Source organism: Lissotriton vulgaris, chromosome 8, assembly GCF_964263255.1.
Source record: "Lissotriton vulgaris chromosome 8, aLisVul1.2, whole genome shotgun sequence".
NCBI lineage: Eukaryota > Metazoa > Chordata > Amphibia > Caudata > Salamandridae > Lissotriton > Lissotriton vulgaris.
In genome coordinates this window covers 340592111-340617324 of record NC_141696.1, presented here as the reverse complement: position 1 = coordinate 340617324, position 25214 = coordinate 340592111, and the positions used below count along the sequence as shown (strand labels likewise).

Below are 25214 nucleotides of genomic sequence, written 5' to 3'. Positions count from 1 at the left end.
CCGAAATAAAACTAACCGGCTGGGTGGTGGGATAATATACAAATTGAAGAAAGCGACCAGAGCAAGGTACTGAGGAGGAACTCAATCACAAGAAATAATAACAAGCAGGAGCAGTCGTGGCCCTGCCTTTTAACCATCGAAAATCATTCTTTAAAATCTATTTTAAGCAAAGGAAGTGCTTTCAGTTTAAAAAAGAAGCTTTTAATGGAGGGCATAAACTAAGGACAATAAATTACTTCTTGACTCAATTTCCTGCATGTCAGCTTTTGACTGTAAATAAATGTCTAATCATTTGGGTACAAATATAAACAGATGACCAGCAGGAGCAACGTTTTTTTGCTACTATAACAGAATCGCACCTCCATCCACCCCTTTGAAGAACAAAGGTAAAGTAGCTTTCGGTATTTCTCTGGCTAACAGATTAAAATCTTTTGCAGACAAGCCGCCTAGGGTTAATTAAAATGGCAGATGGCGTCTGGGTATAATGGAGTTAGGGACAATTAAAAGGTGACTATCATGTACTGCTGGAGTTGTTGCTTGCTGTTACTGAAAGACATATTTATAAAAACGTTTATTTGTATGTAGCATTAGGCTCCGTGTGTGAATGGAAGAAGTGTATTTTGAGATAGGAATTTCTAAAGCAATGTGGTACTGTCTGTTTATGACAAGCTCTACATTAAAGTAACAGTTTACTATATCGCCTGATTCACAGTTTGTGTTATGTACTGTAAATTGTATTTATATAGCGTTTACTGGCGTTGAAGCTTTGTGGCGTATTGTAGGCTACGAACCCAAGTTTAGAGTAAATAGATAGTAGATTCATTACATGTGCTTCCTTTTTTCTTTGTGCATTATGAGGTAGGTTTGCCGCATTTGTGCTCTTGAGGTCTCATGCATTTAGCAGTGTTTTGGGTAGGGATAGAATAAAGGAAGTGGATTACAAAAGGGAAGTTATGAATTGTTATTGGGAGTATTGGGCATGTATGTATCGATATGTATGTTACACTTGTCAGTGTGTTAAATTGTTGTTTCTGTTCTAGTTGTTATTACTCGTAGCAGATGGTAGGCGCCCATCACTTCTACTTAAGAAAAAAACATGTATTGCTATGACACTGTTACTGTCAACATCTATGCTTGGCATCCCTGGCTGACCTTTCTTTGGGGGCCAGTGATCCCCAGGCAGGATGCGATCTGTGACTGCACCTCTCAGTAGGGGCTGGCTGTCGCTGAAGAGTCTGTAGGGCCCTCTGTGCTCCGTGCTAAGGGGCCACTGTGTGTGTGCACGGTAAATTCATGGAGTGGCATCATATAAAATGATGAGGTGCCCTTGCAAAATGTGATGAGGGGCCCCTGAGTCTCTCATATCTCACTGATATTCATTGGCCTGGGACAGAATGGGTCCCCCGAAGGAATGAAGGGCCCCTGAAGGGTTGGGTGTCTCCTCTACGCCTCAGGGGCTGCAGGGGTCTGTGTTATGCCCCTGAATTCATGCTATGAGACCTTTTCTTGGGGCCCTAAATCAGAGGTTAATGGGCCTCATTTGCAATGCATGTTGCCGTTTACCACTGGTGTCCTGGAGCCACAATACTGCTGTACTCCAATTGATTGACCAAGTTACATCCCTTTAGTACTCAACTTTCTCAATGTAATGAGGCTGAGCAATCCAAAGCTTACTCATGGAAGATCGTGTAGGTTTAGACACTCAGAACACCGTTAAAACATTAATACCAAACAATATGAATACCAATCTAAAAAAGTTGCCACTCCAGTCAGTTCTTTGCTATTGAAAAGGCAAAAAACGTCAATACACATAAGCATATAATAATACACACAAGATTAGTATAAGCAGTCAAAAACAGAAGTCTCTACCATCTTCATAGCCAAATATAGGACCTCAAGTACTGTTACATTGACTACATGCTAAGCAATAGAATTTCTGTTAATAAGTGGACTAGGGACAAAGTTATCCAATTGAAGGTGTTTGCGAAAACTTCTGAGATACTTTTTGATACAATGGAGTTGAAACGTAGGCCCTTTGCAAAGGGATTGTATGAAGTGCACATTACTGCTTTAAGGTAACTAACTGCTGCAACCATGTTTTCATGCTCTTAAAATTACCTACAGGAAGGAACCATCTCAGATGTTTTGAGCCTCTCTTTCACATCTTGACGCAAGAGACAAGAAAGTGTTCATTAGGTTTCTCAGCCGAAAATGTTAACATTCTTGTTACATCTGAAGATCATATTCTTCCTTTCTCATGTTCGAAGACCCAGGCACCTGCTAACTCCATTTATTTTCAAAGCAACGCAATCCTCAGGAAGGCTGTCTGAAAGTTGCTACATATTTATTCCATGCCTTTGCTTACTACATTTGCTACAATAACATTTGCTGGGCGTTTTGGTAATAAAGCCTTTTAGACTTCAATTGGTCTTCATACAGATTTTCTTTGACAACATAAAGTGTCTGAAATCACAGTTCTGCGAAGATAGACTTTAAATAGTAGAAGTGGACAATTCTACACTTCAAAGGAAAGTAACAATGTTGCTTCAGGTTTTGAAGTGATTTACTTTCAGGTACTGGTGGAAGAATGCTGATAGGGTTTCAAAGCACCTTCCCCAAATCTTGTCCAGATCCTCCAGACTAGCCATGGGTCTACTGACCAAAGAACAAAGTGCCCTCACCCCTAAGCTTAACCAACTTTGGTGCTATTCTTTGAAATGGATGTTGTCCAATATCTGAAGCACCCACTCAGAGAATCATGCGCCCACTCACAGACCCACTCAGACACTCACACACCGACTCACAGACCCACTCTGACACTCACGAAACAACTCTCAGACCCACTCATAGACTCATGCATCCATTGACAGACCCACTCAGACACTCACACACCCACTCACAGACCCACTCTGACACTCACGAAACAACTCTCAGACCCACTCATAGACTCATGCATCCATTGACAGACCCATTCAGAAACTCATGTGCCCACTCACAGACCCAATCAGAGGCTCATGCACCCACTCACAAACCCACTCAGAGACTCACACACCACTCACAGACCCACCCACTTAAAGACCAAGTCAGACACTAACACACCCACACTCACAGACCCACTCAGACACTGTCACACCCACTCAGACACTCATGCACCCACTCACAGACCCATACAGACACTAATGCACCCACTCACAGACCCACTCAAGGCCTCTTGTACTCACTCACACCCTCACTCATGAAACCACTAACATACCCAATCACACTCACATACCCACCCACAGACCCACTCAGACGTTCTCATACCCACTCACAGACCCATTCAGAAACTCATATGCCCACTCACACACCCAATCAGAGGCTCATGCACCCACTCACAAACCCACTCAGAGACTCACACACCACTCACAGACCCACCCACTTAAAGACCTAGTCAGACACTAACACACCCACACTCACAGGCCCACTCAGACACTGTCACACCCACTCAGACACTCATGCACCCACTCTGAGACCCACACAGACACTAATGCACCCACTCACAGATCCACTCAAGGCCTCATGTACTCACTCACACCCTCACTCATGAAACCACTAACATACCCAATCACACTCACATACCCACCCACAGACCCACTCAGACGTTCACATACCCACTCACAGACCCATTTAGACACACATGCACTCACTCTCAGGCCCACTCAGAGACTCATGCATCCACTCAGATACCCACTCAGACGCTTACACAACTATTCAAAGACCCACTCAGACATTAATGCACCCACTCACGCGCCCTTTCAAAGACATATGCACCCATTCACAGACCCACTCAGACACTCACGCATCCACTGACAGATTCACTCAGACACCCACTCACAGACCCACTCAGACACTCATGCACCCACTCACAGACCCACTCAAAGACCCACACACCCACTCACAGACCCACTGAGAGACTCATACACCCACTCACAAACCCACACAGACACTTACATATCCACTGACAGATCCACTCAGATACTCATGCACCCACTAACAGACCCACTCAGACACTCATTACCCACTCACAGATCCACTCAGACACTTGCACACCAATTCACAGAGCCACTCAGACACTCTTACACCCACTCACAGACCCATTCACATACTAACACATCCAGTCAGATGCACAGAGCCACTTATATAACCGTGAATTTTAAATGTGCTGGTGTCTATTGAATGTCTACTTTTGTTTCGCGTATTGGCAACATATTCGCACATTTGAAAATAATTGTGTTTATTGTGTGTAGATGATGAATATACATAAAAGAGGATGCTGTGTTTCAAATTGTTGAGGAACATTCTGTTGCCTTTCTCTGTGAAGTGAACCCCATATCTTCTATATATACCCTCAATGTCAAAGCACAAGTTGTTGTTGTAGATAGAGCCCATGTTATGGTCTCTGAGGAATGCAGAGATAGTTTTATTAACATGTTTCCTGGCTTTGTCTATCTGTGGACAGAACTAATTTGACCTCTTCAATTTCTTCATTTGGGATATGCTGGAGAATACTAAGGCAGTCTGAGGGAAAAGTACCATTAATTGAGCAAAGGTATCCTTCATTAGGATTTCCAGTCCTACCCCAGTAAGTGTGCCTAGGTCGTTGCCACCACAGTGCACTATCAGGAGGTCAGGGTGTTGGCAATCCGCAATGCTTTTAACCGAAGGCAGCAATTGATGATACTTTAATCCTCTCTGGCCAATCCAAGTAATGTCCACATCAGGCAAACACAAATACCTGTCAATGGCAGTCTTTCTATCATACTCTTTAGCCCAAAACAAGAATGAATTATATACTCACAGTGCAATCTGTGACTGGTTGAGGCCTATTAGTACTAAAGATATATAAGCTACTATTTTCCACTGCTCCATCCAGGATTCAATTATGTGCCTCTCTTATAAATACAAACCTCTGGGGTGCATTCACAAATACAGTGACGTTATAGTTAGCATATAGAATTTAAAAAACCTCACAGAAATTCACTTAAAAAACTAAGGTTTCAGGAACGTTATAGTTAGGAAATAAACAATTTAAAACGTAGAAATACACTGACAAAAACCAAAAGTTAAAGGGATGTTACAGTTAGGAAATAATGTTATAAAAACGCAGAAATTTACTGAAAAAAACAAAGGTTACAGCGAGGTTATAGTTAGGAAATAGAATTTAAAAAACCTTAGAAATTCACTGAAAAAAACAACGATTACAGGGAAGTTATAGTTAGGCTCAGGTTCCACTCAGACAAAACTAATGAAATTCAGCAGTTATAGTTACCTGGGCTCACTGTAACATACGCCCTCACACTGGTTATGACCTCAAGCACTACATCACTCATGACATGGTCAGTGATATCACTGATGACATCTCAAATGATATCACTGATTAAATCACTGACACCATCATCCAGAAACCACTGATGTACCCACTCACACCCCCATACAGCCTCTCATACACCCACACAACCACTCACATACCCATACAAGTAATCACACACCCACTGACTCATCTATAGAGTCACTCACACACCCACTGACTCGCTCATACAGCCTAGTGTTCTTCAATATGGTTTTTATTCACTCTTTTATTATTGCCATATGATCATTCTATGGGCCATTAACAAATAGACTGTCAAATGACCAGCAGGGAAGAATCATAAAATGAACAAGGCAGGCTAATGTCTAGAGTTTGGAACAGCAAACAGAAGGACATAGGCAAATTACTACCTGCAGTGAAAGCACATGGAGAAGACAAGCCTTCTGGGGTGAGCGAACAGTTTGATCTCTTTGGCAAAGAAAAGGAACCCATAGCGCAGCAAAATGCAGCTGGGGACATTTTCACCAAAGTCTGTGGGGACATGACAGCACAGGGTTACTTGAGTTAGGAATGGATACCAGGCAGCAGATACTTTCAACAAAAGAGTAGAGTTGATGGTTCCAATGATCTCTAATTAATGGACCCTAATTACAAGTGGCCTTTTAATGGGTTAGATATTACCAGCCCCCGTAGAGACCAGTATGTGCCAGAATGATGTCTTTGGAAGTCAGAAAAACTGGCTCATTTGAGGTAGACTCTGAGGGTTCACTTAGAAATGGGGCATAACTGGGAAGACTCTGATTTACTGTAGCCCTTTTTATGTGTTATTCCTCCTTCTTGAACGGTTTTTAAAACTCTGGTGGTTTGCTGGGTTTCTGAGTTACTCGGGTGACCCAAGGACCAAAGAAGTGTTCGTCTCCAGGTCACCCACCCTGTCCACCAGCAACAGCCATCTTTCTCCTTTATTGATTTTGCCTCAGCCCGCTCTTGGAGCCTTTTTTTGCAGGATACCCCCCAACTTGCTTTTGATGAGGCTTCAACCCTTGCTTTGAGGAGTAGAGGGTAATGCAAGTCAAGTACTTCTCATCTGCCTTGAGTGGTATTAATGGTGACCGCCAGTTAGGGTGAAGGAGCAACAGAATTTCAAATCACACAACATTTTTGAAAAAAAGGAACGATTGAAAAAACAGATTTGATGGCCAGGCCAGGAGAAATGAAACATCAGACATAGGACGTTGCATAGGTATGTGGGAGAAACCAGAGTACATGTCTGGGTAAAGAGAGAGATCCACAAAAGAGGGCATTGAAAATGGAAATATCGGAGTAGAAGAAAGGTCAAAACGAGTCCACAAAGAAGAAAAAATCAGAAGTCAAAGAGAGTGACCAGTGAAAAGGGACATACACTAGAGGCTTGATAGTAAAGTACAGGGAAAGACAGAGGCTCAGACTGGAATACCAGTGAAGGATATACATCATAGCTAGGACCTGCAAAAGAATTTCCTAACGACCGGGCGGAGAAAAGAGGAGATCGTTTCCTGCGTTAAGGATCATGACCTGAGAAAGACCAGAATGGAGGACATTAGTTAGAAAATTATTTTATACCCTTAAAGACAGCTGGTTTTGTGGAGTCAAACAAGTTGGGGACCCAGAGTGACATTGTTACAGGTACACCAGACCCAAAAGTACTGTCATTGTTCTATTGATACCTAATGTAGGGGGATATTTATGAAGATTGTGTAGCAGGGCAGCGCAACAAGTTACCTTGCTACGCTGCCCTGCATCACAGGAACAGGGCAAGAGTGTGCTGTATTTAAGGCATATGGAGCATTGTTGCCCTTCCCCCCCTGCACTGGCACCCTTTTGGGAGCCCAGTGTGAATGCAGGCACCATTGCACCATGGTGCAAGGGCACCTACATTACATGCAGGATTGTCTTTGAGCTGGATGGGTCACCTTCCTGCACAAAAACAATTCACGGAGGCATATTGCTCTAGCTATCTGTGCCGTAGAATGCATAGTTTCTAAAAAGACCCGTGTTTATAATGCATGTTATTTTACCACAATAACAGCTATGCAATAGGAATCAAGGGCAAATAAAGACTTTAGAAATACATGTACCACATTGTAGGTTGCCGGAGATTAAAGTTGTCACATACCATCCTGCTTGTCAATAATTCCCACTGTGCTAGAGTCCTTAATAAACAGACGGCCATCGCTGAATACACCAAAGGTGTCTTTCTCAATGCGGGTGAAGTAGAAGAGATAGTTCATGTCATTGCTCCTCATGGACTTGATAATGCGAAGGAGCTGGTACCCCAGATCAGCTGCAACCTCGGTAGTGGTGTTGTAGAACTCTTTTAGTGGACTGGTACTTGCACTTACAACTAGACGGCCACAAGCGCCTAGGTACTTTGGAAACGGCCAGCCTTCTGATCCTGGGAATATCTGCCAGAGAGAGAAAGTACACAAATGACGTCTTGCTACCTAAATCTTTACTTTGAAAAGCCTTAGTGTGTATATAGCTATTTGTTGATATACATAAAATGTTGTCACTTATGCCCCAGTGATTAGCAACCACACAACACATCAGTTCACATCAAATTAACCTTTGATTAACCATCAAACGTTTTTTAAATAAGACCACTTACTTGAATATTTTAGAGTTTCTATAGGCGCCCTCTGATGTCTGCTCTGATAGACAAGCACTTTGTCATATCACGATAGTCAACTGCAATAACAACGCTTGTGTTCATCTCATACCCTAGCAATTGCTTGGGGACGAATCCCACACTATGTCACTGGAACCAAGCATTACATCCATCACTTTTTTGTATACTTTGATTTTTCGCCCTAAGTGGACAGGTAGGCCCAGATTGGGTTGTGTGCACACTGTGTCACTGGAACCAAGCGGTATCTGGCAAAAGAGTGCATAACTAGGGCGAAACTGTTCCTGGGTTGCTTGTGTTCCATTTCAGGGAGGACCTGGCTGGACAGTTCAGGCTTGATTGTTCCTACTGGAGTAGGGTCAAGACTGATTTTCATATAGCTGCTTCCAAACTGAGGTGGCATGGTGTGCAAAATAATTTTGGATTGGGATGCGGCCCGAGTTATTACCAGTGGCTGAGATTAATTCAAGCATTCCATCCATCACTGTTTTGTATACTTCTTGTGTCCCCTAAGTGGGATGGGTATGCCCAGACGTGGGTCTCGTGCACACTGTGTTACTGGAACCAAGCTGTACCCGGCTGATGAGCTCTCGGCTAGAGAGAAACCAGTCCTGGGTTGCTTGTGTTCCAGTTCAGGGAGGATATGGCTTGGCAGTTCGGGTGGACTGTTCCTATTAGAGCATGGTAAAGAGTGATTTGTCTATAGCTGGGTCCAAACTGAGGTGGCAGGGTGTTCAAAATAAGAATGGATTGTGATTGCGACATTAAGTGATTACAAGTGACTGAAGTTAATTCAAGCTTTCCGTCCATCACTGCTTTGTATGCTTCTTATACACCACTGTAGTGAGCAGCAAGTATGTGCCATAATTATTGACGGAAAATAAAGATTATGAAATGTGGGATGTTGAGGTGTTCCTTTTGGTGTCTGACACTGAGGGACTTAGTTAGAAATTGGCATACAGGATACTCCATCAAAACGAGATGCATATCCTGTCTGCTGTATTACAAGTGCCATAGGCTATAATGCACTTGTATTATGCTGGACAGGACATCCACCATGTTTATAACAGAGGACCCCATCCTTCAAACTCTAAATAAGGCCCTAGGTAAATGTAATGAGTATGAATTGTAATCACTACCCATACAACGTTGCTTCATAACAAGTCAGATGAAGACAAAAATGCATCATTTTTGTACATCAACTGGAAGCACTCCATACTGAAAACTCTTTTAATACCATACTAAGGGAATCTAAATTGAGCTTCTTGTTTCACACAGCCGGCAGCCAAGCATGGAAGAAAACTATTGGAAAATGGCTCTCTCTGAAGGGTTACCCCCAAACGTTTTGACTTCTTCCTCCTCTTTTTCTGACCTTCTTTTTGTTGGCTTTAAGAGTCTGTGCACTTTACCTCTACTGACCAGTGCTAAAGTGCATGTGCTCTTTCCTCTAAACATAGTATAATTGGTTTCCAACTGTTTGGCATATTTGATTTACTTGTAAGTCCCTTGTAAAGAAGTATACCATTTACCCAGCACTAGTGGGCCTGCAGCACTGATTGTGCCACCCTCAGAGGTTGCCTTTCAAACCTGTCTCAGGCCTGCCACTATAGGGCCTGTGTGTGCAGTGTACTGCCACTATGACTTGGCATTGAAAACTACTTGCAAAGCTTGAAACTACCCTTTTATTATACATATGTCACCCCTAAGGTAGGCCCTAGGTAGCCCGTAGGGCCGGGTGGTGTGTAAGTGACAGGTAGCGTATATTGGGTTGGAAGGGTAGGCACAGGCGCACAGCGGAAGGTTAACAGGGAGGTTGGAGAAGATTTGATGAGCGGATTAAGGTAGGTTGAAGGTGCTCTAACAGGCGACGCAACTGTCCAGGTGCGTTGAACTACTATCTTAAGGTGAGTGCGCTACGTGGGTACGTGGGCGCATCCCTGTATACTAGGCACACTTGTTGAGGTTCAGGTAAACTGACTCAAATGAAGGTTCAGTCGAGAATAGTTGAAATAAATGAGTTCAATGGTAAAGTTTCATCATTAGTTGTATTTGGTGATTTCACAAAAATGTATAATAAAGCGTTACATCACGCTATATTCAATATAATTCAACGATGGTTCAACGAATGCTCCAATGCATTTCGGACTGGAGTAGTCCTTTATCAAGGAGCGCTGCGGAGGGATACAAAAAATGCAACTTAGATCAACGGTAACTAATGTGATAACGTGAAGTAAAGATATGCTGAATGGCGTGTAGTCATGCGGGTAGAGGGTGGTGGGGGTTTTAAAGTGCACTACGAAGTATAAGTATTGTATGTAGCAGAACCATCGCATTGACCTGGTTGCCGTAGTAAAATTGGAGCTTCGCCTCAGAACCAGAACTTTGTCTCCAGAGACCAATTAACCAGACAGCGTTTCACTGCTGCTGCAATATGGTGGTATCCACGCACACCATCAATTGCATGGCAGAATCCGGCGCATCACTCTACGTCTCTTGACTCTGGCACCTGTCTTCGGAACTAACGCATCGCCTTCACTGTGTGGAGAAGATCGACGTATGATGCACCTGTGGAACTCGACATTGACGCATCTCATTGTTTGCGACCAGGAAAGGTACTTTGTTCACATGGGCCTGCGTGGGTCATGTCACCATCTAGCGCTTAATCGCAGTTTGCCTTAACTTTGACTTTGCCCGGTCGAGCGCGACCTAAAGTAACCTTTTTTTGTGCTACTTGCTTCTAAGAGCTTAACCGCATTTATTCCTTCAAAATTCAGTATCTCAACTTCTATACCTTTTTGTCGTTGTGGGCTTGCTTTGTTTATAAAATAATAATCTATTTTTATAAGCCTGTGTGGAGTCTTTTTGAGGTGTATTCATTGTGTGATTGTGTGTTGCACATAATACTTTACACATTGCCTTTTTAGATAAACCTTACTGCTCTGTGCCAAGCTACCAGAGGGTGAACACAGGTTATCTTTTAGTGTGTATCTGGCTTACCCTGACTAGAGTGGTGGTTCCTGCCTGGCCTGGGTGTATACCTCAGCCAACCAGGAATCCCATTTCTAATAAAATCCTATCAGGATTTCCGGTCAGTCGAGCTCAATAAATTCTTCAGATGCGAAAGAGTTTTGGTGTTGTTGCCAGGTGTTTTCTAGGTACTGGGGTAGTCAGTGGTAACTAAGCAGTTCTCTAGTAAGTAACTTTTTAATACTGGTGTCGCTGGGTTTTGGTTTCCTCTGCTCATGGAATTCCAAGCATTCATGTCGCTCATGACTGTTTGAAGGGTTGTATGGTCCATCTTCAAGGCTTCATCTAGAGAGCATAATGAAGGTTGTAACTCTGAAAATGTATAACTCAATACTCAGGAAATGTTGCTGTCTACTCAGAGCTATATCTTTAAAAGATTATAGGTATTTATTTACAACAGACTAAAGCTAGAACAGTCAAAATGTGAATAGGCTAAAAATACAAGTTCTTAAGAATGTTCTGGGGCTGTGATATAACCAACTGCAGTTAAGTGCATGGGACAATGTAACATCTAAGGGGCTTATTTACAAGCCCCTTGCACTGCCAGTACGTCAATTTTTCCTATTTTAAAAGTGATGCACCGTAGGCGCAAGAGGCTTGAAAATAAGCCCCTAAGTTTGGTATAATTATAATTCTCATCATGTAATAAATAATATTCAGAAGTTCTTCTATTTTAATACCTTTTCTCTCTATAGTGCTTAGACTCTCTTTCGTATGGGCTCTGCGCAAAGGTCACTTACAATAAATATATAATTAATTCATATTACACTATGTGGAAATATTTTGAGGTCTCAACTGATTTTTCTAGGACTTGATTCTCTCTGTAGTTTTTTTAAAACAGTTAGCTAGGTAGTTCCACAGCTTGGATCGCTAGGGGCGCTATGGAGGCAGCTCCCAGGAGGAAATGCATCTATGGTGGTGCCCCCACATCTCACTGGTCCACCTCTGAACGCTGGTGAGCATGGCTCAAGAAACTAACGGAGAGGGCTGTGAAATAGGCGGCGATGTACGCTTAAATTCTTCATCCAATCCCCTTTATTGCAACACTCCGACAAGAATGATGCTGCTGGCTTTAGCAGATAGCATTAACAGCACATAAAATGGCCTTTCATAATGCTGTATGCAATTATTTGTTACTAATACCAGTGCTTTAAATGGGCTGGTACTGTCCCGTACTGAGTACCTGCACTTTTTTATTTTGATCGGGAGAATACCGGCTCTTCTCAAGAAAAACGTAGGGGCATATTACCAAGCAATAGCAATAATTATCGCTATTGCTTGGTTAGAGACAAAAATTTACCACTGAGCTGCGGCAGTTTTTATCGCAGATAAACCTTGGTATTACCAAGGTTTATCGCAAATTCGATAAAAATCGCTGCGATGCATGAATATCGCTGAAAAGTCAGCGATATTCATGCATTACCGAGCTAATGCTCTTAGCCATGTTATCCACCTCCCATTGGATAACATGGCTAAGAACTGCTCAGGGCAGGTGTTAGCTTTTGGAGATATTCGCGCTTAGCGCGAATATCTCCAAAAGTTAGTAATAGGAGATAGCGATGTTAGCGACTGTTTCCAGTCGCTAACATCTTGGCATGCCCACTTTGCATGTCATTAGTGATAAATATCACTGACATGCAAAGTGGGGCCCAAGATGGTCGCTATCTCCCACTAGCTGCCGCTAACTGGTGTTAGCGACAGCTAGGTAAAAGGGAGATAATTTTATCTCCGCTTTCTTGGCTTTTAAAGCCAAAAAAGCGGAGATAAACCCCCTTGATAATATGCCCCGTAATCCTTTTAATTGGAGGGTACCAGCACTTCTCAGCACCAAGCAGGTACTCTGTTTCAGAGTACCTGCACTTCTATTTTGCATTATTTCAAGCACTGACTAATACCTACTGAATGCTACAATTTTTTAATCAGGTCAGGATGAAACACTGAGTAAACCCTGTCAAGAATCCGCACTCCATCCTTCTGGTTACTCAGCCAGATCTTAACTCACTGAGCCATTTCGGCGGTTTAGAGCGTGTTGGCTACATTTTCTCTCCCATCAGCCAGCAATTACGGGTACATTTTGACGATAATCAATATTTTAGTTGTACACACGTTTCCTGTGAATAGTTTTCGTGTTCTTAGCCAAATGACAATTTTCGCAGTGATATGCAGCTAGTGAGAGAAGCCATTTCAATTCCAGAAGCACGTTTCCTTTAATATTCAGCTGTGTGACAAGCTGTGAACATGAAATAAGAAAGCTGTAAAACGTTCTCACTTCAAACAAAATAGAGTTAAGCCACAAGCCGAAATAAACGCTGAGATCCTGCAGCACAGCACTGCGGTGCATATTATCAAGGGATTTATCTCCGCTTTTTTGGCTTTAAAAGCCAAGAAAGCGGAGATAAAATGATCTCCCTATCAGCAACAGGGTGCTAACACGCAGATTCGCATGTTAGCACCCTTTTTCGCTACGCTTCCCCTTGCATCTCTAATGAGATGCAAAGGGGGCGTTCCAGAGAAAAATAATAGGAGAAATGTTCTTAAGAGACATTTCTCCTATTATCAAGGATTTGGAAATATTCGCGCTAAGCGCGAATATCTCCAAAAGCTAACACCTGCCCTGAGCTGTTCTTAGCCATGTTATCCAATGGTAGGTGGATAACATGGCTAAGAGCATTAGCTCGGTAATGCATGAATATCGCAGATTTTTCAGCGATATTCATGCATTGCGGGCGATTTTTATCGCTTTTGCGATAAACCTTGATAATAGCAAGGTTTATCTGCGATAATTTCTGGCGATGCTTAGCGTTAAAAAATTCGTTGCTAAGCATCGTTAGCGACAAATATCGCTTAGCGTTGGTAATATGCCCCTTCGTTCCTCAAAAGTTCTATTTACTGACGACAAACAATAAATTCGCTTCAAAATATTTGGCCGTATGTAACGGGAAAGGTGTTACAGCGTGATTAGGAGATCGTGTTTTTTTTTTTATAAGATGTTGCCGACAAACCTTGACACTCGCTGCCAGCGTAACGGAATTCAGCAGAAGGGATGCGGTGCTAATTCATATGCAAATTGATGCACGAGTTAATTGCTTTTGGGTTGTCACTGGTGTTTTATGTTTGACTTGTAAAGATCACGCCTGGCATATCTATTATGTTGGGCTGAGTGAACTCTAGTTCTTGCTAGCGGCGTGATGCAAGGGAGGCGATGGGTTCATTCTTATGCAAAGAGCAGAACAGAAAGCTATTCTGAAGTTTGGAGTCGTGGGCCAGAGATGTCCAGTCTGAGCCCAGCGCACTGTGGTCTTGAAACATTTCACATTGGACGAGGCCAGTTTATGTCTTAGGCAAAAACATGTTAATAATAATCCACATTTGTAAAGCGCACAATCACCTGTAAGGGTCTCTAGGCGCTGGGGGCCGTCGAGAAGATTAAGCAAGCTATTGCCCAGAGTCACATGGTGCTGGGCTAATCTGCCGATGGTGCTGGGTATCGAAAATAATAATCCACATACACGTAATGTCCCTGTATACAAACAGGGACATTACACACTCACCTCCTCCCATTCCATGTGGATTCAATATGCAGATAAATAGAACCAAGAATGACCAATTTCACAAAACTGCAACATGCCCCCATAACAGTATTGTAAAAACAGCTAGCTATATATAGTTGATATGCATAACAGAGCAAGTCAAAATATCTGTAACACAACAAATTAAAACAATAAACGTAGTCACCGTCGTCCAATCATTGGGGTGACTATTCATTTAAGATGATGACCTTTCCTTATGTGAGTGATCTTTCACCCGAAGAAAGTTGATCTGGCTAGAGCTTGGTTATGCCAGAAAGTTAGATACTCCCACTCGTTTTGAGATTGAAGATGATGAGAAGATAAAATCATTTCCACTTCGATAGGGCCTGAAAAACAGTTCCTCTTGTATCGCCGCTGTTAATGAATGTCACAAACAATTCTATTACGGGACCGGAGGCTTCAGATTATGCTTCTCAATCTTTACTGCAAACATCACAGCAGCCAATGAAAATGCGTATTTTCATTAAATAACAATAAACAAATTACATTTCCCATGATGACATGTACATTGGCACGCCCCCATAGTCCATAAGAACCCCTTGCGTGCCGCCATCTTCCTCTTTCTTTGCTGCTCACAGCAAGAGATAAGTGCACTTTGTTCCTTCCTCTGCTGTATTGCATTGGTTCTATATTACAATTGATGGTTATTACTGTTGCTTATTTCAGTATTCACATGGATTAGATGTTCTTTGAACTTGTCTTAATGTAGATTGATTGCATGTATTCTGTGGTTTGAGGAATTGGTGCACCAGCGGGTGAGCGCGGTGTTAGGAGCGCTTTGTCACCCGCCTTTTTCTTTTCATTCCTCTGTGGCTCATCGTATAGTTTGCGCCGTTCGGCGTGTGGATTTCACGGTCGTTGACCGGGGGCAGACCGACACCTACTCCGTGTTATTGAGCCTCGTTTGTTCCCCGGAGCATTTTTCCCCTTCAGTAGTTACGCGCGCCTCTCGCGCATGCGCAAGGGCTCCCCTAATTACCCGATGACGCTGTAGAGACCGGGTGGCTCTCGGCCGCGACGCGCTCTCCAACGTGCTGAAATTGGGCTTTCCTCTAGTAGGATTTCAGTCGCGTTTGGGCCGCGCGTTTGCGGCGCGAATTTTCCATTCATTTCACACGCTGATTTAGACGCTTTGCAATACGGTGATCGCTCTGCTATCAAAATCGCCTGGTAAAGGTTTTAAAAGACTGGCCTGTCGACAGAGTGGGCACACGCTCTTGGAATACATTTATTGGCCTGGGTCTCTGACCCTTTTTGGTTACAGAATTGCTGAGGGGGTCTATACTGAATCCATTGGTGTGCTAAGTGGGCTGACCCCCCCCCCCCCACTACCCTCCTTGTGGCTTGAGAAGGTCAACCATAAAATATTGAGCTCTAGAATGTCCTTACAGTGGAAATAGAAAAGCCACCACTGACAATGGCTGAGTGGGAGCATTACCAGGAAGGGTGTGCTGAGGAGGAGGCTTATGACGGGCAGCAGGAGGCTGTCTTGGAGGACAACCTAGTAAATGCTTTGAACGCTTCGGTCCAGTCCTCAGTGAACAGGGCTATGGAGACCACAATCCCACAAACTGTACAGCAGGCTCTGGCTGCAGCTTTACGCCCTATCAGGAAACAACTCGAGGGCTTCGCAAAGAGACACGGCTATGATAAAAAGCCGCAAAAGAAGAAGGGAGAAGCTTCTACAACGGATCAGGGCTCTTCCAGCCCTGCACTGTGGCCACATGCGCAGGCGCTATCTGCGTTGCCCGCCAGTGGGGCGGAGGAGCATTCCTACTCGAGTGGCAAGGCTAAGGCTAAGCTCAGGGCCCACCCAGATACGGACACTGACACTGATACTACGCACACAGACACCAACACTGATACCTCGGAGGAGCCTCCTCCGCCGAAGAAGCAAAAGCATCTCAGTCTTCTGCGGTGGTTCCTACAAATACCCCTTTCACCTTTGATCCTTCGGATATCATGCACCCTAGGTCCTCGGACTGGGTGCCTCACCCTGCAGTTTCCTCCTATCTGCACGATAACCTTAGGAAGAGTTTCCCATGAGAGGTGCGTAATCGCCTAAAGTCAGTGTCCACGTCCTGACCTCCCGGACAAGGTGGCGGAGACTCCAGAAATCGATGCTAGCCTCCTGACCTTCCTGCGTAAGTTTTCAAAAGACCCCAAACGTGGCCTGGATCGTGCCTGGAGAGGCTGCCAGGACAAAATGCTGGACGTGGTAGGCCCCTTGGCCAAGATTCTAGAAATGGCTCTAGCAGCGAAAGAATCCTCTACGCCGGTAGATCCGGATATATTGGCAGGATGGACCCAGCGGGCCATATGCCTTATCGGCAACGCCAACTGCGCTATATCATCCGAGAGGCACAAATCTCTCTTGATCAAGATGGATAGCAACCTGACTGAATTGGCAGATGCGGAACCGGGACCCCTAGCAGCGGGTCAGCTTTTCAGCGACAAGTTCGTAAAAGACGTATCTAAGTACGTCGGGACCTTCACGGCTTTGGATAAAGCACAGCCAGGGATCAAGAGAGCACTTAGCCAGGGTGTTTTTAACCAGGCCGGACGAGGCGGGGGTCGCTCGTCAGGCCGTGGAGGTCCCCAAGGTTCCAAGAGAGGTGATTTTGGTCATGGAAGAAACAACTACGACTCCACCAGAGGCCGGACCTTCTATCCATCCCGCAGGCGGTTCAACAGGGGATGCTTCCAGTCGAACAACAACAGAGCGAACTTCAAGGCTCAGCAAAACACAAGTGAGCGTTTCAGGCCTTTCTCTTCTTCCTTTAGGGGGTCGTACTCAGCACTCCCTTCGGCAGTGGCAGGACCTTACAAAAGATGCCTGGGTGTTGCAGACAGTGCAGGGCTTTCACTTAGAGTTTTATTCTCGTCCTGTTCAGTCAGGTACTCCTGCAGATCTCCATTTTTCCCAACAAGATCACAGTTTTATAGAGGAGGAGATTGTTGGGTTGCTGCAAAAGCGCGCGATAGCACCAGTCATCCACGGGCCTCTCGGCATCTGCAGCAACATATTTATTGTACAGAAGAAGGGAGATGGAAACAGATTAGTTCTGAATCTCAAGGATTTCAATCAGTTTCTAACGTACAATCACTTCAAGATGGAAGGCATCCATCTCCTAACGGATTTGCTACACGAAGGGGACTGGATGGTCAGGTTGGACCTCAAAGATGCTTACCTCTCCGTCCCAATTTTCCCTCCGCATTGCAGGTATCTCCAGTTCAGGTGGAACGGCCAATGGTACGAATATTTGGCTCTGCCTTTCGGGCTCTCCTCCGCTCCTTGGTGTTTCACCAAGATAATGAAGCCAGTTGTGACTCATCTAAGGGAGATGGGGATACGTCTCATAATTTACTTGGACGACATCCTGATAATGGCACAGAGTCAGCAGGTTCTTCTGCAGCACCTCGCCCTTACAACAACGTTGCTTCAAAGCTTAGGTTTTGTGATTAATCCAAAGAATTCGGTGATAGTTCCCTCTCAAGTAATAGACTTCCTGGGATTCACAATAGACTCGTTGGCAGCCCAGTTGTGCCTCCCAAAGGTGAAACTGAAGGATCTAAAAAAGGAGATCCGGAAGCTGTTGAGCAATCAGACAGTCACCCTCAGGGCGATCGCCAGAGTGGTAGGGATACTGGCCTTGTCAGTCCAAGCGATCTTCCCGGGCCCTCTTCATTACAGGGCCCTGCAACAACTAAAGATCAGACATCTCCAGAGGGGACTGTCCTATTCGGACATCATCCCTCTGTCACAGGAAGTACGGACAGAGTTACAATGGTGGCTAGGCCATGTAGACGCCTAGAATGGCAGAGCGATATTCGGCTCCCAACCGGAAGTCATAATCGAGTCCGACGCCAGCTGTTGGGGCTGGGGGGCGCGCTGCAGGGACATTTCCACAGGCGGCAGATGGTTTCCACAGGAGCTTTCCTTGCATATAAATTGCTTAGAACTGTTCGCAGGGTCGTTCGCTGTTCGGACGTTATCCCAGAGGCAGACCTCTTGTTGTATCCTCCTTCACATGGACAATGAGTCAGCGGTGAGGTACATCAACAAGTTGGCCGGCACGAGGTCGTCGCTTCTTGTGCAGATAGCCAAGGATTTTTGGCATTATTGCCTGACGAATCAAATATCGGTAATGGCGGAATACCTCAGGTGGCAGATTGGAATTTGAGATACCTCAGGGATTATAGCGACTGGAAGTTGATTCCAGAGGTCTTTCAGTGGATACAGAGTATTTGGGGTCCATTCCAGACGGACCTCTTTGCCTCCAGACTAACATACCAACTCCCGCAATTCTTCAGTTGGAGGCCGGATCCACTAGCGAAGGCGACCAATGCCTTTCTCCAGGATTGGTCGAGGGCTTTCCAATATGCCTTTCCCCCCTTCATGTTGATCCCCAGAGTAATGTCACAGGTGATCAGACAACGGGCGGAGATAGTCATGGTGACGCTGTGGTGGACGTCCTAGTCGTGGTTTCCCAAGTTGTTGCAGTGGAGTTGCGATCTCCCCAGACTCCTTCCGGAGTCGGAATTTTCTATTGCTGGGTCCTCATCAGGAGCGACACCCATTGATTGTGGAAGGCAGGCTCCTACTGATGGCTTGGAGGCTTTCAGGGAACAGTGGCAACTGCCAGGCGTTTCGAGCAGGACCTCCGACTTTATCAGGCAGGCATGGGCACCATCCACACGAAAGCGGTATTCCTTAGCCTGGAAGAACTGGGTGGATTGGTGCGTGGAACGACACTTGGATCCCGTGGAGGCAGAGTTACCCAACGTGTTAAATTTTTTGTCGGATAAGGCAGCAGACGGATTGGCTTATAGATCAGTAAACAATTTCCGGTCAGCCATTTCAGCGGGGCATGCCCAGATAGACGGGTAACCGATAGGCATGCACCTAGTGGTGTGCAAGTTGCTTAAGGGTATTAGGGTTGCTAACCCACCTAAACCCAAGTATACAGGTTTGTGGGATGTTTCTTCTCGCGTTGTTTAACAGATGGCCTGTAAATGCGCTCTTATTCAGGAAACAGTTATCGGCCAAGTTGGCCATGTTACTTTGCCTTTCAGCATGCAGACGTTCATCGGACGTGCGGGCTCTCGACGTTACAGGTAGAGTATTTACTCCGGAAGGAGTTTCCTTTACCATTACAAGACGCACCAAAACATTGTCACGTCATATTAGTTATAATGCATTTCATGATGAGAAATTATGTGTGGTACAATGTTTGAAGATGTACGAGGAATGCACAAAGGCCATCAGGCCTCAGGGCTGTTCACAATTGTTAATTGCATTGCAAAAACCCTTTAAAGCTGTGGCTGCCGCCACCATTGCCATATGGCTTCGTTTTATTATGCAAGAAGCTGGCATTGACATCACCATATTCGGTGCTCACTCTGTAAGAGGCCCGATGGAGTCAAAATCAGTCATGTTGGGTTCCAGCATCCAGGACATTATGCGTAGCTCAGATTGGTCCTCAGAGTCCACTTTTAAGACATATTATTATAAGCCGGTGGGGGATATTACCTCTGTTGTTTTCAATGAGCGTTAAACTAGCATAATCTGAAGCCTCCGGTCCTGTAATAGAATAAAAAATTTGCTAGCATTCGCGCCAAGAATTTTCAATTCTATTAAGGACACAGAGGCGAGGATTATCCCACCCGGCTTGGTTATGTGTAACAGCTTGCCCACCCAGATGTTTTCGGTGGTTACGGTTTCATCTCCTTTGTTTCAGGATCAGACAAGAAATCTGACTAAACGCAGATGACTGCCAGGATATTCAACCTGAGGAGCATGTTCTTTCTTCCATGTTGGAGGAGTTATGATGTTATTCAAGTTATTTTGCGCTTGTTCGCTACAAAGAAAGAGGAAGATGGCGGCACGCAAGGGGTTCTTATGGACTATGGGGGCGTGCCAATGTACATGTCATCATGGGAAATGCAGTTTGTTTATTGGTATTTAATGAAAATACGCATTTTCATTGGCTGCTGTGATGTTTGCAGTAAAGATTGAGAAGCATAATCCTCGCCTCCGTGTCCTTAATAGAATTGAAAATTCTTGGCGCGAATGCTAGCAAATTTTTGATTCCTCCCCACGTTGAGCTTGAAGGGGCGTGGTTGGCAAAACCAAGTAATCCTGAAATGTCAAACCAAAAATGGCTGCACGTACCGACGACGCAGCGCCCGGATGTCTCCCAGCCGCACAGTGCACCAAAACGTCCTCAACAGCCAATATTCTTGAGGACAGACGTCATAGAGAACGGAAAGGAAGCTTCGCGCAATAGCTGAATAATGGTAAGTTTGCGCAAGCTATAAGTGTGCTCGTGGCACCTTTTGAATGCGTGTGAGCAGTTGTGTGCTCGTGGCACCATTTGAATGCTTGTGAGTAGTTCACCTGTCAAAAGGGGAACTACGGATAAAGTACATGTAAATTCCCAAAATAAAGATGTCCTGACTCGCAGGACAAGACACGGCCAGTACCTTCAAAATGCCGCTCCGTAAACAACAAGCTTCCCCGTCGGCTCCTCTAGTGACAGACAGGGCTGCCCACAGACAAAACCAGTCATCCTTTCAAGCTTGTGTAGGTTCAAACTCCTTGGTATACACCGAGACCTCCACAAAACTGCACACAAAAGAACGATCCTGACGTTCCTCGGCGGAGAAATGGCACCGGTTCCCTATAAAAAAAAATGACGCTGCCAACTTTCTCTTGTTAATATTGTGATTAGAAATCATGCCGCCCGTTTTCTCCTCTAAATGCGACGAAAACCGGGATACCTTAATAAATGACAGTCATTTAATTATGCTTCATTTTGTGTCGCTCTGGGTACTAACAAACAACCACGAATTCAATGGCCTGTACTGCGCTGCTCTCTCGCCATGTCATCAAACAACACAGCAGGCACCGATCTCCTAACAGGCAAAACAAAAACTGCTCTCCTTTCACATGCCAAAGTGCGACACAGCGGGGTGATCAGGCCAGCAGTGTCTCAGTGAAGCTTGTGGTTCGAAGATGAAATAACCAGATGAGATGAGATAAAACCACAACAAAACAGTGCAGGCAGAGCAGACACTTTAGTTCACAGGTCACAGGAAAATCAAAAGAAAGTCAAACGCTCTGGCCTGCAGGCTGTCCTGTTGGTAAAGGACACTGGTGGGGCTTACCAGAGCGTAATTGTTGTAATCCTTTTACATGGGAATTCTTTCCTTGGGTTCCATATCATAAGTTTCATTCCCTATGTTAGTCAAGTCCTTAGTTCCAAGTTAGTCAAGTCCTTAGTTTCAGTAGCAGGGTATTCCTTCAGCAACACGCAGGTTCTTTTAAATCAATGCCAGTGTTGTAAATAAAGAATCTTCTGTAGCCAAGTGATGTATAAGTAGGGCTCCTGGTTTTATGGTATTTATTTTTTTAACATTTCCGTCTGTATTTATCCACATTTATTTTTGTAGCAAGAAATAAAAGATACTACAGCTAGTATTTTCCCTCATTAATTTAAATTGACGTGCACACATGCACTAGGTTGTTTAGCTATTGTTTTCAATTGGAGCCTATGCTAAGCGCACTTTACATATTGGGAGCGACCCTGCCTTCCTTTGAGAGTTCAGGCCAGTTTTTTCCTACCCTGAGAAGGCATGTAGATCGTTCCACCCCTATGCCCCTACTGAGGGAAAGATAGAATGTTCTCCTGCCTGGTGGCTGATCGGCGAGGGGAGTCCTTCCTCATCACTACCCAGAGAAGTGAAACCTCTATAGCGCCTAGGGCCTATGGAGACAAGAGCAAGTGGTAGTATGAGGCCGAACAAGATCCGGAGATCATATGCAACAACCTACTATTACCACAAAGAAGCATGGAAAACATTTCCCTGCTGTGTATTACATGTATGGAACACGTTTCCGGGTTAATAAGGATGCGTTACTGATCATTGGTTTTAGGAAGCCCGTATAGGATATGTCATTTTAGGAGTTCTTTCCCTGAACTCTGATGCCATAGTTTTTGTCTTAAATATTATGTAAGGTCCACGATTGGGGCTGGTAATAGTGCTATCTCTTTTCTCCAGGCTGCAGTGTCTCCTTGCACTGTTGCACTCCAGGAAAGAGGGCTATGTGATGTGAAGGCCAGGGCACTGCTTCGGTCCTCAATGGGATAATATCAGCATGCAGCCAGAGTGCGTCAGTCAAGGCTGTGTACACATCTCCGAGCTGCAACCAAGCAGCTCACACACCACCACCCCCATTACCACACGGCGTAAGCACCAATCTCTCCACACTCTTGTGCCTCCGCCTGAAAACCCCATCCCAACTACATAAAAAAAAGACTACTGTTAATTTTAACTATATTTTTGCACCCGATGTGGATCTAGCTCTTGGCACAGAAAGTTAGCCCTCTGTTCTGAACGCCGCAGTTCACTCACTGTCAATAGTGACAACATGTTCCCAATTCGGCTGTTGGGTCCACTCCTCCCCCTTCCCCCGAGCCCTGCCACATCAACCACCTTCTCCCTCCCAAAACAAAACAAAAGGTTGCTGGGCCTGCAGCCAATGTCCTGGGGTGTTTTCACACCTCTTAATGGACATCACTGCTTGCACTGCACGAACAATTTAAACCTTGAGTGACAACCGCTGTGAGGGGTGCTGGAGGGTCTCTGCAGACACGGCGCTCTCAGCTGCACTTATTAAGCAGTTTCCAATCTCTTTTGGCAGCGCCTGTGCACCTCTGCATCAGATTTCATAGTGGCGCACAGAGGCGGCAGAATTTTTTTGTAAGTATTTTCCCGTTTCTATATATAAATACAGACAAAAACCAAAAAGGTTTCCGTCTGTATTTTTATGCAAAAATCCGTTTAAACGGAAAACCTGGAGCCTTATGTATAAGTATGTTGTAGATTTATTCATAAGATAACAGCTTCTGATAAGTACTGGAAGATGTAAAGTCCAGATGATGCCCCACCAGGAGCAGCCTCTCTCCTGCTTAGCCTGCACACTCCAACTGACACTCACAACCTCACCAGGCACCCATGCATTCCATAACATCATCAATCCTCCAACATTCCAGACATCTCCAAGCATACCAACACTCATTCCGGCTGAGCAGTAGGGAAGAGATACATAGGCAAAGGGAAAGGCAACAGTAGATCATAACAAAGTCCTCAACCTCTGAGCGTGGCAGCGCCTCTGCATTGGTTTGTATACCTGGAGGGACCCTGGGGCTTTGGATGCTATGTACTGCCTAGTTTGGAGTGTAAGAAGGGCATCATAAATGAGTATGAAATTCCCTCACAAGGCCCCTTCAGTCCCTTTGTTTGCTTATTTGTTCGCCTTGGCCCCCACCACCTTCTTGCTCCCTCTCCACCTACTTGTTTTGATGATGCAGAGTGCTCGGTTCCTTAAGGCTTCCCCCATACATTCAGCAGTCACCACACAAGGCAAGAAGGCTTCCTGCACATGCATAGGATAGATGTAGCAGGCAAAACTGCAAGTTTCCCTAACTGTCACAGGACAGGTACATCACTTGCAACACCATGGGAGGAGTTCTACACATACACTTGAGGTATTTATTTATGCGTTTTTATATAGCGCAGACTTTACCCGAAGGTGTCCGAGCGCTTTACAAAAGAACCAGTTACATTACATAAGGACTTCAGAGTACATGAATAAGAAAATATACAAACCGATAACCTCTAAATTCACATAAGAATGTTAGTAAGTACATACGTCTACTACAGATACTAGTGGTTAGAGTTACATATATACAACACGCAAATTCAGGCAAAATTACATTTTAAGAAGCGATTAGGGTTGGACAATTCTATATTACATATTTACAGAGCATGATCTTCTTGCGTTGTTCATCCAGGTCTTCAGGGTGCTGTTGCACTCACGGGCGGTGGTCTTGGGACTGGGGGGATCCCCAAGGTGGTGATGGCCGTAGGGGTAGAAGGCCGGGTGGTGGTGGGTGGAGGCAGAATGCTGGATCCCTGGGATGATCTTGAGCTTGTGCTGGGTTCCATGGGGTCGGCTACTTGCTGAGCGGCTTCGGTGCCTGTGGCCTGAATTTAAAGTTATCCTGTTTTTCCCCCAACATGGTCTTGGTCGGGGTCCGGAGGATTAAGGGTTGGAGGGTCTGTACACTAAACCGCTCATCAGCGGTCCAGGGTAGGTCCATAGCTCCGATGAGATACTGACCTATGGTGACCAAGATGGCGCATTACCAAGGCAAGCAAAAATCCAGCGCTATCCTCAATAATACACAACACCAATTGTAGCAATACACTGCCTTGTCTGCCACAAAGCACTGTACGTTTTGGTGAGGCCTGCAGATGTGCAGCCCTATAACATTGTCGAGGCTCAGATGGGTAAGATAGAGAAAAGGCTGCTGAGTGGAGGTGAAAATTTTAAATACACACTAAGAATCGCTGATCCGAGAGAGAGCACCGGGGTTTGTGGGGTGGGGGTGGGTTAGTTGGGGAGCGAGAGGGAGGGTTTAGGAATGCATCCTGATCGAAACAGAGACATTTCCTGATGTAAGCCAACCCGGATGGGACCGAACCGGGGGACGGGGCTCCGCCGCCCCTATCTGTA

At 44.9% G+C, this 25214-nt stretch overlaps 1 protein-coding gene across 1 annotated transcript in view; it reads right to left on the bottom strand.

Annotated features, from left to right (window-relative positions):
- Nucleotides 1-25214, bottom strand: part of DIPK2B (divergent protein kinase domain 2B) — a 328076-nt gene that overhangs the window by 63448 nt on the left and 239414 nt on the right. Inside the window, exon 4 of the mRNA XM_086934102.1 lies at nt 7503-7791. Coding sequence (XP_086790228.1) covers nt 7503-7791 — 289 coding nt within the window. The remainder of the gene's footprint in view (nt 1-7502; nt 7792-25214) is intronic.